Genomic DNA, 13,457 nt, shown 5'->3' on the forward strand with positions numbered 1-13,457 from the left:
GCTGTAACTTCATTTTTCCTTCTGCACTGGTTTCCTCACCTAAGCATATAATGTGTTAAACCTCCCTTCTTTAAAAACAAACTCCCTTTAACTCCCTTTTCCATTTGACTAGCTCCCAATCTCTTCTCCCTGAACAAACTCCAGAGTTAATGTTCCCGGTCTTGTTTTTTCATCCCCTACACTGCAGTATGACGCCTGTGGGGAGAAGCCCAGTGGAGCTTTCTGGTTCAGATCCACCCAGTGGAACAGCCCATTCCTCGAAACCCTTCCTTTGGTTTCAGAGACACCCCTTTCCCGGCAACCTTCCTCCACCCCACTCCCCACACCTTTCCTGGCTGCCCCAGGCCATGGAATGCTCAGAGCTGCCACTGCCCTCTGCCCGCTCTATGCCCTCCCTACCCACTGTGGTCATCACACCCTCCACTAATTTCTAAGCATATCCCCATGTCTATCACCCACATCTGGGGTACCACCATCACTTGTCACCAAGGGGACACAGTGCCCCACCAACCTCCTCTACCTGAGCCACAAATCTGGTGATACCGTTTTAAGGACCCCAGGAACTGAAAAGGGACATGAGTGGAAATGCTGATGAAATTCAGGTAAGGCCTTGGTTTAGGGTACCAATGGTGGTTTCCCAGTGCTGACAAGTGCGCTGTGCGTGTAAGGTGCTAGCCTCAGGGGAAGCTGGGTAAGAGATACATAGAAACTTTGCTGCAAATGTAAAATCAGCTGGGAGTAAAATGTTGGAGTTGATTAAACAAGTAACCACCACAGGACATCACTGCTCCCAAAATAGTGTCCAAACGTCTTTATAAAGTTCTGGGGATGTGCCCGGATTACCTTTCTCACTCCACTGCTGGACCATGGAATTCAGACTCTATCACTCTGCTTCTTATAAACTCTTCCTTTTGCCTGCAAAACTGCCCTGACTTCTCCACTGGAGCTCCCCCTTCTTCCCAGGTTTGCTATGGCTCCCTGGTGCCTCACCTAGGCACATGTCTGTGTCAGGAACCCCTTCTTTATATTCCCATGGCACCCAATGTTCCCATTGTTAATGCCTCGGTCACCCCCTCCCCCCTACTAACACACTAGACCACAGCTTCTGAAGCACTCTAGTTACCTGCTCAGTAAATATGCATTAGGTGGAAGAGAGGAGGCAGGGGAAGAGAGGGGAGGGTGAGATACATGAAGATCGCAGGTAAACTTCCAGCCTGGACTTATGCCACCAAAGTCTTGGCATGCCCAGGTCCTAGAAGTCCATCCTACTCTTTGCCCCCAACTTCCAAAGTGCGGGGGCCACCTGCCCCTTCCCTATCCCCACGCTTTCCCAGTGTCCTGGTTTCCCCAAGACTTGCCATGTCAGGGGACTGGTAGATGGGCTCTCAGCAGCCTGGCCAGCCTGGCCCATAAACCAAGGCAACTGAGGCAGTCATGGTACTGAGGACCCCTGATTCTAACCAGTGATGCCCTGGAGAAGGGCCTGGCTAAGCTGAGGGACTCTGGAGGGAGGCTGCCCTCCCTAAGCCCAGTCCCACCTGGTAAATATTTCATCCTCAAGCTGCTCAGCTAATCCCTATTAATTTCAATACCGCCGCCTTGCCTGGCTCAGCTCCCAATGCATTATTTATCCCCTTTGTTTGTTTGTCGCTAACAGGTGGGCCCCAGCGGAGGCGCTGACTGGGGACAAGCCCACTCCATCACAGTGTGGCTGTGAATTAATCATGAGGACTAATGGGAACCACCTCAGCTCCAGGCACTTCCCTAGCTACCTCCCCCTGCCCTGGCACCCAGGGGTGGGTCAGGGCTATCTCAACTTGATTTAACTCAATTCTAAACAACACATTTTATTTCCTATCTGCTTACATGAGGCAGACACTAGGTTATGCTTTGGGGAGACATGCTGAACAAAACGGACCTAAGTTCCTGCCCTCAGGGAGCTTGCACTCTAGTGGGACAGAGAGGCATCAAACAACTTACTTCTTCATTAGGACCATGCCAGAATGTGCACAGGGGCAGTACAGGGGGCTTTGTGGGGGTACACAGAGGAAGGACGTGACTAAGTCTGGGAGTCGGAAGGTGAGTTGGTGAGAGAAGACATGGCAGGTTCTAGGAAACAAGGGAAGGCATTGTGCAGGGAGCAGGAGGAGAGTGGCCTAAGGGGCAGCGAGGCCCAGAGATGCTCTGCTCTCTCCCTAAGTGACCAGCATTTGTCGCAGGAGGTCACCATGGAGTCATCCTGATACCTGGCACAACACACTCACGCCACCTCTGCGGTATTGAATGCCATCTGGTTTCTTGACTTTGTGTTTATGGATCCCTCAACCACACGGACTGGGAAACTCAGGTGAGCGTTTAGTCTGGGAGCCAGGGAGGGGCCTGCATGGGCGTGTGGGCATGCTGAGGCTTAGGTATAACCATGCAGGCCAGAGCTTGGGGGGTGGGGTGGGGGTACGACTGGGGATGGTGGACGGGGGACGGAAATCAGTAAGTGCTGGGAACACTGACCTACCTTCAGTCAAGGTGATCACGTTACCACCCAACAAGGAACCTCCAGACCTGGACTGGGCACCCAGAAGACCGTAGCAAACACCTTCTGAGTGAATGGCCAAGTAAAAGTGAAGGCCTACCATCTCCACAAAGACCTCCCCCTCCAATCACTCCCCACAAAACTTTCTCAGAGACTTAAAGAGACACTTAACTCGTCCTTGGGGCTGTAAAGTACTTTCAAATGCAAGAGCTTTTCCATCCTCCTAGTAAGCCTGAGAGGCAGGGAACATATTCAGGTCCATTTTAAAGAAGAAGAAACAGAGGCCTGGGCTGGTAAATGACTTACCCAGGACCACTCTGCGTGGACGTGAAGAGCCTTAACCAGAATGTGGTCAGCAGGGCCCCAGGCTCCAGCACATGCGCAGACTGGCCACCTCTCTGGGCCCACCCCAGGGATTGGCTTCAGTGGCTCCAGGGACCCTCATTCCCCACAACAGTGCTAAAAGGCACCTGGCTTGTGAACCAAGTACAGCTCTGCCAGGGCACAGGCCTCCCTGTGCACATGGTCAGGGTTTGTAATTCTATTCAAAGTGGCCACTTTGAAAATCCATATGTCTCCAGGCTCCCCGTACATCATAGTGTCAAGTCCTGGAGCAGAGGCATCCATCAGCCGCTCCCAACGCCATGGTCTCTGTGCCCACAAGCTGGATCCCACCCATGTGCCTGTCCTTGGCTCCCAGCAACTCTGGCAGCACCTAACACCCACTGGCCCTGGGCAGAGCCTCACCTGACCGCCTGTGGACCCAGCCTTATCCCTGCCTTGACACTTGTCCTGTGGCCAGGCCCCACCCTCTCTCCAAAGCTGCCTCCGTCCTGCAGGGTCTCTGCTCTCTGGGAGCTGGGCAGCTAGCACGGAGGCAGCCTCGATAACTCGCTAACGTGCTGCCCATGCTGTTCTTAAAAATTTATGACTGTGCAACATGAAAAATCCGGCTGAGGAGTCGTCATTAGCGGCGCTGCCTCCCTCCCCCACCAGAGCCACCCTCGTAAATTGAGATTTATGGCTGCGGCAGGCGGGGTGGGGGCGTGTGCAGGCGGTGAGGATGTTGTGGGGGAGACAGGGAGAGAAGGATGAGGCAGCAGTGGGGCCAGGGGCTCCCCCCTGTGGCAGCTCCGGTTTATCACAGCTGCAGTGATACCTACGGAGGGGAAGGTGTGGCCAAGGGGTGTCAGCACTGCCAGGGTGCAGGATCCCTAAGCAGCAGGACTGGAAGGGGAGGGGCCTATCCTTTGCCTGTCGTGGCTCTTTCCGGGAGGACCAGCTCGCAAGGCCAGGTGTCAAGGAAAGGCTTCTTAGTAGGGCGACTCTGGGAGGGGGGGAAGGTTGGACCTGGACAAGATGCCATCAGGCTGGCGGAGGTTACAAGGTGGGTCAGCTTCTCCAGCTGGAAGCATCTAGGTTGGACAGTGTTTGGGTGTCCTAACCAAAGAAGGGGGGTGAGGAGGGGAGAAGAGGACGCTTTGGAACCTCCCCTTCACTCAGCTCTCTGTTAGGAGGGGGCCAACGGAGAGGCTGTTAAAGGTGGGTGTGCAAGTACTGGCCTGGCCACGCATCCCTCACTTGAGGCCAGGCTGGGGCTGAGGAGGAGAGGTGATCCCACGAGCCTGCCCTCCCCTCTGAGGGCCCTCCCTGTTTCCTCCCGTCTGCCTCCTTCGCTGCTCACTTAGCCCTGTCAGCCAGGCCATTATGAAATTGGGGTTTCATTTACAGACTAATTAAACATTACAGCTTGTTCACAATTACAACGCGGGGATGAGGGAGTAACTAATTACGGAAGAAATGAGCTAACATTTATCTCTGCTCCCACCCTCCCTCTCTCCACAGCCCCCCCAATCTGGCTTCTTCCCACTCTGGTCAGTACCAGCTCTCTAGGTTTACTTCCTAGGATGGGGAACTGGAAGGGTCTGATGCCCACCAGCCCTGGACACAAGATCTGAGGCTGTTCGGTTACTCTGGGGGAAGGGCTTAGCTCCAGGGCCCTGCAGCAGGAACAGGCTTTGTGCAAGACCTGTGAGTGGGACTAAAGATGGACCCTGTGATGGTATGTGTGGCTTTGACATCTGGGGCAGGAAGGAGGGGACACCGATTTGGCGTGTAGGTGTGACGGTACTCAGGGGCTGTGCAGCTCTATGTATTTTTATCCTGTGGGGCGAGGTTTCGTGTGAATGCTGCAGACAACTATTTGTGCACCAGGGGATGCGCTTGAATGAGCCACACCCTCACCCCCCAGCCCCAGGACACAACAGAAAAGAACTAAGTGGCTGCAGGAGGTGATGGTCAAAGCAGGCCTGGGGTGTGGCCTGGCAGCCCCAGCCCAAATCCCACTGTGCAGCCCCACTCACTCACCCTCAGAAGCCAAAGCCAGAGAGAGGCAGCAGTCTTACCCTGCCCTGGGGCTCACCACATCCCTGCCCTCTGGCTGGCCAGATGCTCCCCCTGGGGCCAAGGAGTCTCCTTGGGGCCTGGGGTGCCCCCTGTGGGCAGGAGTCCTGGGGCCTGGCTGGTCTGCCACAGAGTTTAATAATAGTAACTGTGAGTATAAGCGTTTCCATCCTTCCTGCCTTTGGGCAGAAGAAGAAAGGAAAGAGGAGGGAGAGGAGGGAGTGGAGCGAGCGGGCTGAAGGGAGGCTTTGAGGTCTCAGAACTCACATCAAACGGCCGGATCTGGGCCTAATTGTCTGACCCCTGCCCCTGCCTTCAATCAGCTCTGTAGCTCCCCGCCCGCCCCTCGCCTAACTAGCAGCCATGTTCTCCTCATTAGGACAAGCTCCCCTTGCACATGTGTCCCCGGACATGTCCCTAGCACTCCCAGCTCCCAACCCTGCCTAGTGGGAGGGTTCAGTGGGGACCTACTTTTGGAGGGGCCCCTGGGACAGCCAGCCCCTCAGCCACGCTGGCTGGCTGGCCGGCCGGAGCTGCCCCAGCTCCTCCCAGGAGCTGCAGGGGCCTGGATGCCACATGCTATGACACATCCCTGGGCTGGCTCAGCAGCGGGTGTGTTCTGTCCTCTGTGTGTCCTTTTTGCGACAGCCCAATTGTCTCAGACACGCGGCTCTTGAGGCGGGCTGTGTTTGAATCCTGTCCCCTTCCGTCTGGCTCAGCCCTGCAGGAGGCCTGGTATGGGTCAGGGTCTGTGTTCGGAGGCTAGGAGCTGAAGGAACTCATCTGCCTGCTAGCCAAGGATGGTTCGCTTAAATAGATTTGGGCGTGAAGGGCTGTGTCTGGCGCGGTGGCGTGGCACTGAAGCAGAAGAGGCTGGTGAAGAGACACGCATTTAAATTCTGGCTCTCCCACCTCCTTGTAGCCTTGGGTGAAAAACAAGTTCTGGAGCCTCAGTTTCCTCACATACACATAAATAAGATACAGCGCCCATCTTGCGGGGTTTGGGAATTCAATGGAATAACAGATGCAAAGTCCTCCGTTCTACAGCTGGTACTCAGCAGGTGTTGATAGGGAAGTCAGACCAGACCAAACAAACTCCCATCTCCACAGGTCATTTGCCTGGACCCACCTAGGGTCTGGGCCCGGGTCAACAGTGTCAAAGGTGGGAGGAAGGCCCTGCACAAGAGGAAGAGCAGCTCCCAAGGGCACAGCTAATGCCAGGGGCAGACACCCTGTGTTGGAGCCTAAGCTCTGGGGACAGGCACGTTGTACACCAGCATCAGGTGGGTGGGGCAGGGGTCCAGCTCAAGGACTGCCCCATCACACTAGGTCAGGACGACTGGTCTGTGCGGCAGATTGTCCCATGGGGACTATGGGCCTGGGAGGAGGGGAGGCCGTGGACACCACTGGCGTGGGGGCTGACTGTGCTGCTCCGGATATTCATTCTCAGGGTACCAGACCTGTACAGGCTGGGGGAGGAGCTGGCCTGGTCTGGGCCCTGACATTGTCTCTCACCTTAAACCAGTGGTAATGACTTGCAAATATTGATGAAAACGCAAACTACAGAGATTGTGCTTTTCGGGGAGTGAAGGTGGGGAGAGGGGATAAGGAGGAAAATAAACTGAAATGAAGTCCAGTTATCTCCCATCTGTGGCTGTTCCTAATCCCCCAGCCCAAAGGAATCCAATGCAGGCCCTTATCTGCCCTGTCAATCACTCCATCACCGCCCAGTGCTTGGTGGGTACCACACACACACTCTCACACACTCAAGCACATGCTCACACACGCACACACTCCGACGACTCTTGCTCCAACACTCCCACCCAGCCCCCCAGTCCATTACTCCTCTGAGTAGGAGTAGCCAGCACGCAGGTCCTGCCAGATGGATGCAATTTGCATAATATCAGCAGAGGAGGCTGCAAGATCACCAGGGGTCAGGGCGCTGACATCCCCGCACAGTCTATCTGCAAGTGCTAATTTGGCCGGCATTGATCTGTCTTTCTGATTTCTTTGTCATTTACGTCTGCGATGGTTTGACAGGAGATACAGAGAGAGACAAGGGGAGGCCAGGCCTGCCCGGGGCTAGGAAGGCAGGGAAACAAAGATTGTACTTCCCGATGCATCACATAGACACATAGACAGAGCACATACGTACAAACACTAGAACCTTTCTCCATCCGTCAGCTGCTTGTCCATCCAGTTATCCACTCTTCCATCAGTGACTGCTGCTGCAGACCAGAGCCTGGCATCTGGCAGAGACTGACTCCTCAGATGTCCCTGGGCCCCAAGGGTGCCAGTTCAGGGAGGAAGGGGTGAGAACCCCTCTTCCTCAGCAGTCTTCAAGCAGGCCAGGGGAGACCCTGTCAGTGCCTGGATGCCTCAGGCGTTACCCCTTCTTGTGGCCATCCATCTCCCAACCCCTCGCTTTCTCTGGGCAGTGCCAGCAAGAACAAGAGAGGAGCCGGGGTCTGGGAGGCAGTAGCATGAATTCCAGCTGCCCCTGTCCCCCATTTACAAGGCAGCTGTGCTAACTCTTCCCCCTCAGCCCTGAAGGCGACAGGCGAGGGGCAATGTACCCATCTACTTCTCTGGGACAGTCAAGGAGAAGGCTCTCAGGGTTGCAGGCACCTCATGTCAATGCTTCACCATCCTCAGGTCGTCTGAAGTCCATACACTGAACTCTTGCTACTCTGAAACCCTCTACTTGAGTCAGATCTAGATGTTACCTGCTTTGGGGCGAGGGCTTACCACAGGGCTTACTGCCAGGATGAGGTGACACAGGGTATGGGGCGAGGGGGAAGGTGAAGACCACCACAACTCTGGGAAGCGCGAGCACAGAGCAGAGAAGCAGACGTGGTCACGGTCATGGTGTCAAGGAGGCAGAGGGGATTGAGCCTTGGCAGGTGAAAGCCCCCTCCCCCTCCACAGGGCCTCTGTCTTGGCACCACCCCCTTTCCCTTGGATGGTAGCAAGAACAGGGTGATCAGAAGGAACTCCCTGCTGGGCAAGAGGGGGCTGGTGTTTGGTGTGAGCTAATCCGGCCTGAGGTCTTCAGAGAGACCTAGGGAACTTCAAGCAGGGGAAGGCAAAGCTGCACAGTAGATGAGCTCATTAGTCAGCACCCCCACCCCCCCACGAGGAGGAGGAGGGCGGGCAGCCCAGGGAGCGTGGCGGCAGAGGCGGCAGAGAAAAGGCTGTCACCGTCCTTTCTTCCTTTTGGTACAGCGTCTCCCTGAGCCGACGGTTCTCCCGCAGTGACACCTCTCACGGGCACTAATGAGCTCCGTGTCACGGAGCTAATGCACTCTGACTGGACTCTTGATAGACACCCCACTTTTCAGGGAGACCACAGGCCAGCGCTGTCCCCCCTGGGGCCAGGCCCCTACCCTGCCACCTGTCAGCTCAGCAGTCTTGCCAACTCTGCTGGGCCACAAGCTCCTGGGAGTCCAGAGGTGTCTGGGCTCCACCACCCTGCCTTAGCACATGCTCGAGACTCTCCCCACTCCCGGAGCAGAGTGACTCAGCAGGGCCCTGCTGGACATCAGGGAGCTTCCAGCTATTCTCTCCACCAGCCGAAGCCTGAAGTCCACCAGGCCTCTGTGTCCAAACAACAGTTGAGATTTTGCTGACACTTCCTGTGCAGATTTCCAAGAAGTGAGCAGGGAAGGAAGGTCAGGTTCTGCCCCCCAGTATGTCTTGCCCAGTCAGGTATGTAAGGCCTGGTCACTCCTCTCAGCAGATTGTAACTGGGGCCCACGGGTATATTCTGTGCACTCAGGCTGGGGGTGCTGGGCAAGATTCCCAGAAGAGGTGGCCCTGCATGATGGGTAGGGTTTTCCTGGGTCAGGAGGTGGAAAGTAAATGGAAATCACAGAGTAAGAACTGTCAGGGTCAGAAGGAGGTCGGGAGCCAATGGCTGCAGGGTCCTGGCTCTGATGTTCACCAGAGCCAGGCGGAAGCAGTGACACCCTCCTCTCCTTTCTTCCACAGCCACGCTTATGGAAGCTTTGTCAAGGCTCTATGTTTCACGAGGGGAGTGAGTCTGTTGCCCTGCTTATTGCCTCTTTTGGTAGCACAAAGCCTGATACCAAAAAGGTGCCTCCCAGTCCAGCAGAGTGCTAAGAACCGAGGCTTGGCCCTCAGATGGGGCCTGTGTGTGAGTCCTAGCTCCTCAGTTCGGCTGGCAGCCTGCCTCGGGCAAGACACTTCACTGAGCCTCAGCTTCCTAGTCTCTAAAATGGGAATGATGATGACTGTCTTTGTGAGATGGGTGTGAAATTTAAATCGGTTGGCAAAAAGTGCCCCAAATAATGTGAGTGTGTTGCTGAGCCTCTGCTGAAATGGAAGGACCACACAGCATTCACAGGCCCCTGAGGAGGCTGCTCTGATCTAGAGCCTTTGGCCCAAACCAAGGATGCTGACGGCCTGCTGACAGCCACAGACGTGCAGCTCTGCATACACACGGGCATTTATCAACTATCCTCTCCACGTTGCCCCTTTTGCCATGTTCCCAAGGCCAATCCACTCCCTCAAGAGAGCCAGCCCTTCCCTCAGTGGGTATGCGGACAGCCTTGACACCTCTTTCCCGCCCAGAGCCCTGAACCTTCCCTTCCCTCTATCTCCAGGGCCAGGCTGTTCCCCCATCCTCAGGATTGTACCTGCGAGCTCTGTGGGAACAGGACACTGTGTCTGTTGTCTCCTCATATACCTATCGCAGTTCTGGACACACAGAAGGTGCAAGGCAAACACTCTTTGGGCCCCTCGCTCCTATTCTCCTGGCCACTGAGGGCTCTGAATTCATCACCACCTGCTGCATACCCCTGTGGCTTCCTCTCAGGGGGTTTCTTCTCACCAGTCCTCCCTGTACAAATTGAAGCCCAACTGACTAGGCCACTCTTCTGGTCATGCCCACCCTGCCCTTCAAAGAGCTCCACCATGTAAAGCCTTCCCAGTGGGCCTGTTCCCCTTTTCCAGTTGGATATCCCTGCCCGACCGCCATCAGCCCAATGCTTCCCACACACCTCAGAAAGAGGCTATAGGGGTCCCTTTCGGCCGAGGGTCATCAGTGATTTGCCCACAGAGCCACTACCCCTGCCGTGGTATTGTGGGACATTCAAGAAGCTCCTGGAGATGGCTACACTGTGGAATTGGGAGAACCCTTGGCCAGCACATCTCCAATGCCGCCTCAGCCCCCACCGAGGTACATACCACTCCCCATTCCAGGCTGCCAGCTCCTCACACAGTTAATTAGCACCATGTCACTGAGGACCAGCCTGAGTGGCCAGTGACAGGAGCTGACCCCTGACCCCAGGGCTGGAAAACAGTCCACATCAAACTCTTACAGCGCGACCCTTTTAGCACGCACAGTAACTCGGGGCACCGCCAGCTGAAGCTCATTAAAGCTGTCTCTTTGGCGCGAGGGCCATTAACCTCACTGCTCAAAACCCACGCCTCCCCTCCCGCCTCTCTCAGCCCAATTAATGCCCTGCACCCTCCCTTCCTTCCAAGCACCCTCACCCATACCTCAGCACCAGCCAGGAGCTGGCAGGGCAGCCCTCTTCATTCAAAGATACAAAGACCTAGTGCCCCGGGGAGGCCTTGGGTGTGGGCTGGGGAAGGGTTTCCTGAGCACCCACTTGTGCCAGACACTGCACAGGCCTTTTTCACAGGTGATGCTACCCAACCTTCCCAACAGCCCAAAGAGGCAGCAGCACTGTCCCTTGCCTCAGGTCAAAGGGCTCTGGCGGTAGCCCCACAGGCCTTATGCCACTTCACTCACCACCTTGGGTTGGACCCTGGCACCCATCCAGATAGAAACTCTTCTTTGAAGGAGGGACCACTTCATGGGCTCTCACACAGAGCCCACAGGTGTAAACCGATACAAGGGGCACCGGAGTCCCAGGAGACAGCAAACAAGGAAACCCTTCCCTCACCAACACACCTTGGGACAGATACACAGAATCCACTCAGCTCGAGGCTGGCCCTTTCAGACTCAATTACTGGAGTTCCTCCGCGTTGGCCCAGTGCAAGGTGTCCCGCAGTCCTCGTCCCCTTCCCATGCCCTCACTGATCCACCTACTCTTTCTCTTGCTCATTCACCTACCATGGCACCTGCTGAGCGCCTGCTAGGATCAGGTTTGTGCAGTACAGACTGCCTCGGTTCTCAACCAGAGCCCTGACGCCATTGCGCGCTCACTCACGAAGCTCAGTCTCTTAGAACTTTACCCTTTCACCTGGCTTTCAAAGCCTGTTTCTCCTCTAGTTCCTTCCCAACACAAATACTCCAGGCACAGGGAGGTACTGGTAATAAATGTCCAAACCTGTCCTCGCAACATGCGGGCTTCTCATGGCCTCGTGTTTTTGTTACACGTAGTTTCCCCTGAGTAGAAAAGCTCCCCCCATTTTTCTGCCCAGAACATTGCTATTCATCCTTTAAGGATCCATCAATCCAAGTGTCCTATTCTCTAGGAATTTTCTGCTGACCTCCCAGGCATATCACCTTGCTAGGTCTGGGGTTCCCTTCAGGTTGCATGGAATAGCTCCCACAGGAGGGAACAGCAGTTGCCGTGGACACTCCCTAATTTCCAAGGCCCACTAACCACTTCCTCTTTCTCCTTGGATCCCAGGAAAGCTGAGGGGTGTCCCAACAGGACCGATACGGGATATTCCTGTGAGATGTAAATGAGGAGGTAGAAGTCACCTTGCCAACTGGGGACACAGGAAATCTCCCTTGGGACAGCCAGGTGTTTCTAGCACAGCCTTTAACACCTTGGGTGGCAGCTGCCCAGTGTGGTGTCTGCATCTAGGATGTGAGCTTCTCGAGCTGTAAGTTCATGCAGCCTGCCCAGCATCCCTCAGCACAGTGATGTCTGTAGTAGGCTAAGGCGCTAGTCTGCAGTAGGTGATTGGATCCTTTTGTTGTGTCTCGCCAGCCCCCCCCAACTCCAGGCACCACAGTACCTCCCCAGAGATACACAGGTTATGACAATGTCAGAGTGCCTCCAGGCATACCTCTGCTCCTCTCCACTTGCAACAAAGCCTTTGGCTGTCAACTATCCTGCTAGAAATTATTTGCATGCACATATGTGCCCAGGTACACAAGATACACAGAAACCAACTGATAGGCTTTCTCTGATGGATACACGCAGATGGTTGCTTCCATATATAGCCAGTGCCCCTGTTTACAGATACAGTGTTACACATGTACACCTGGAAACAGAGACACATATACAGAGACACACTTTGACACCCAGAGATATGCTGCTGAAGGTGTCACACATGTGTTCACGTACACACCCACCCACCCACCCCTACTGATCTATTAGAAGCTGGCTGAGCCCCGGGACCTGAACCCACAGCCACTCTAGTCCCCTCCCAAGCAGGACTCCTCCTGAGGGTGTGCTACCACCTGGTACCCCAAGTGGCCCCTCCCAACCCAGGCACCGCTCAATGGAAGTTGCTGTTCCTGCGGGGGAGTCAATACCCTGTGGACGGAGCCATCGGTCAGAAGGACCCTGACTAATTAAAAGCTGGTGAGGTTTAAATAATTCATCTCCTTAACTCCCATTGATCGCCCATTTTAGTGGTCACAGACTTGAAACAATATTAAACAGCCTCCTTCAGCTCCACAGGGGGGTGGGTAAACTGACATGTGCCCACCCTCGAGGACATCACCCACGAGGGCTATGGTTGGGGGAGGGGAAACCTGTCCCATATCCAGGGCCGCCTGTGACCCATCAGAGCTGAGAGTAGTCTCCTAAATGTTGTTTTGATAGGTCCTCCAAGGTCTGGTTCTACTCCCTCTCATTCACCCTTACCCCCCAGCCTTCTGCTATGGAGTACCCTCTTAAGAGCATGTTACTGAGCCACGGAATGCTCTGGAGCCAGGGGGTTGGGGCCTGTGGGCAGGGGACTGACCGAGTTGCCAGGGGGATATGTGGAAGGACTGACCAATGCCGCTGTGGGGCCGGCCTATGTGTTGCAGGCTGAGGCCCTTGTTCATGTCTAGAAGTCCATTCTTGGGCCAGCAGCCCATGGCGAAGCTGTAAGCCTGGAAGACAGGAGGTAAGAGTGGTTAACAAAGGTCCCCGAACCAACCCCACTCACTCACAAGCCCCCAACCCCCACCTTCCTACTCAGGACTTGCTCTCATCATGCCACTTCCTGAGTCTCCCCTGGGGTTCTCTTTTGACCAGGGGTTTTCTTTCTCCTGGGTATCTCCCCATCAGATGACCCCAGCAGCCCTTGCCGGGCGTCCCCTCAGCAGGCTCTTCTTTAGAATGCTCCACTTGCCAAGACCCTCCTAGTCAGGACCGCCCCCTCATCACGCACTCCTAAGAATCCCCCCGCTCTGGAATCCCTAGTACTCTGCTGGGCCCCCTCTCCACAGTATTACTGGTCATAAAGGCTAGTGTTTGGAAAGTCTTTGGAGACCAGCCTGTAAAAGCTTCATAGACGGGAAAACTGAAGTGAGAAGGGCCAACCACCTGCCTGTGGTCAATCTGATTTTGACCTGGAGACAGCA

At 55.2% G+C, this 13,457-nt stretch overlaps 1 protein-coding gene across 5 annotated transcripts in view; it reads right to left on the bottom strand.

The window, feature by feature from the left end:
* Positions 1 to 13,457, bottom strand: part of ERI3 (ERI1 exoribonuclease family member 3) — a 121,475-nt gene that overhangs the window by 11,188 nt on the left and 96,830 nt on the right. For 2 of the 5 annotated variants that reach the window (XM_004678917.2, XM_004678918.2), the window contains one exon: positions 12,884 to 12,983. The exons of 1 other annotated variant lie outside the window; for it this stretch is intronic. In XM_004678917.2, the coding sequence (XP_004678974.1) occupies positions 12,884 to 12,983 (100 nt within the window). Of the gene's footprint in view, positions 1 to 12,850; positions 12,984 to 13,457 lie in introns of all 5 variants that reach the window. 2 more of the 5 variants (XM_012722685.1, XM_012722682.1) reach the window with 1 other exon arrangement.

The sequence above is a fragment of the Condylura cristata genome, unplaced genomic scaffold (genome assembly GCF_000260355.1).
Source record: "Condylura cristata isolate star-nosed mole 26May11 unplaced genomic scaffold, ConCri1.0 scaffold00008, whole genome shotgun sequence".
Classification (NCBI taxonomy): domain Eukaryota; kingdom Metazoa; phylum Chordata; class Mammalia; order Eulipotyphla; family Talpidae; genus Condylura; species Condylura cristata.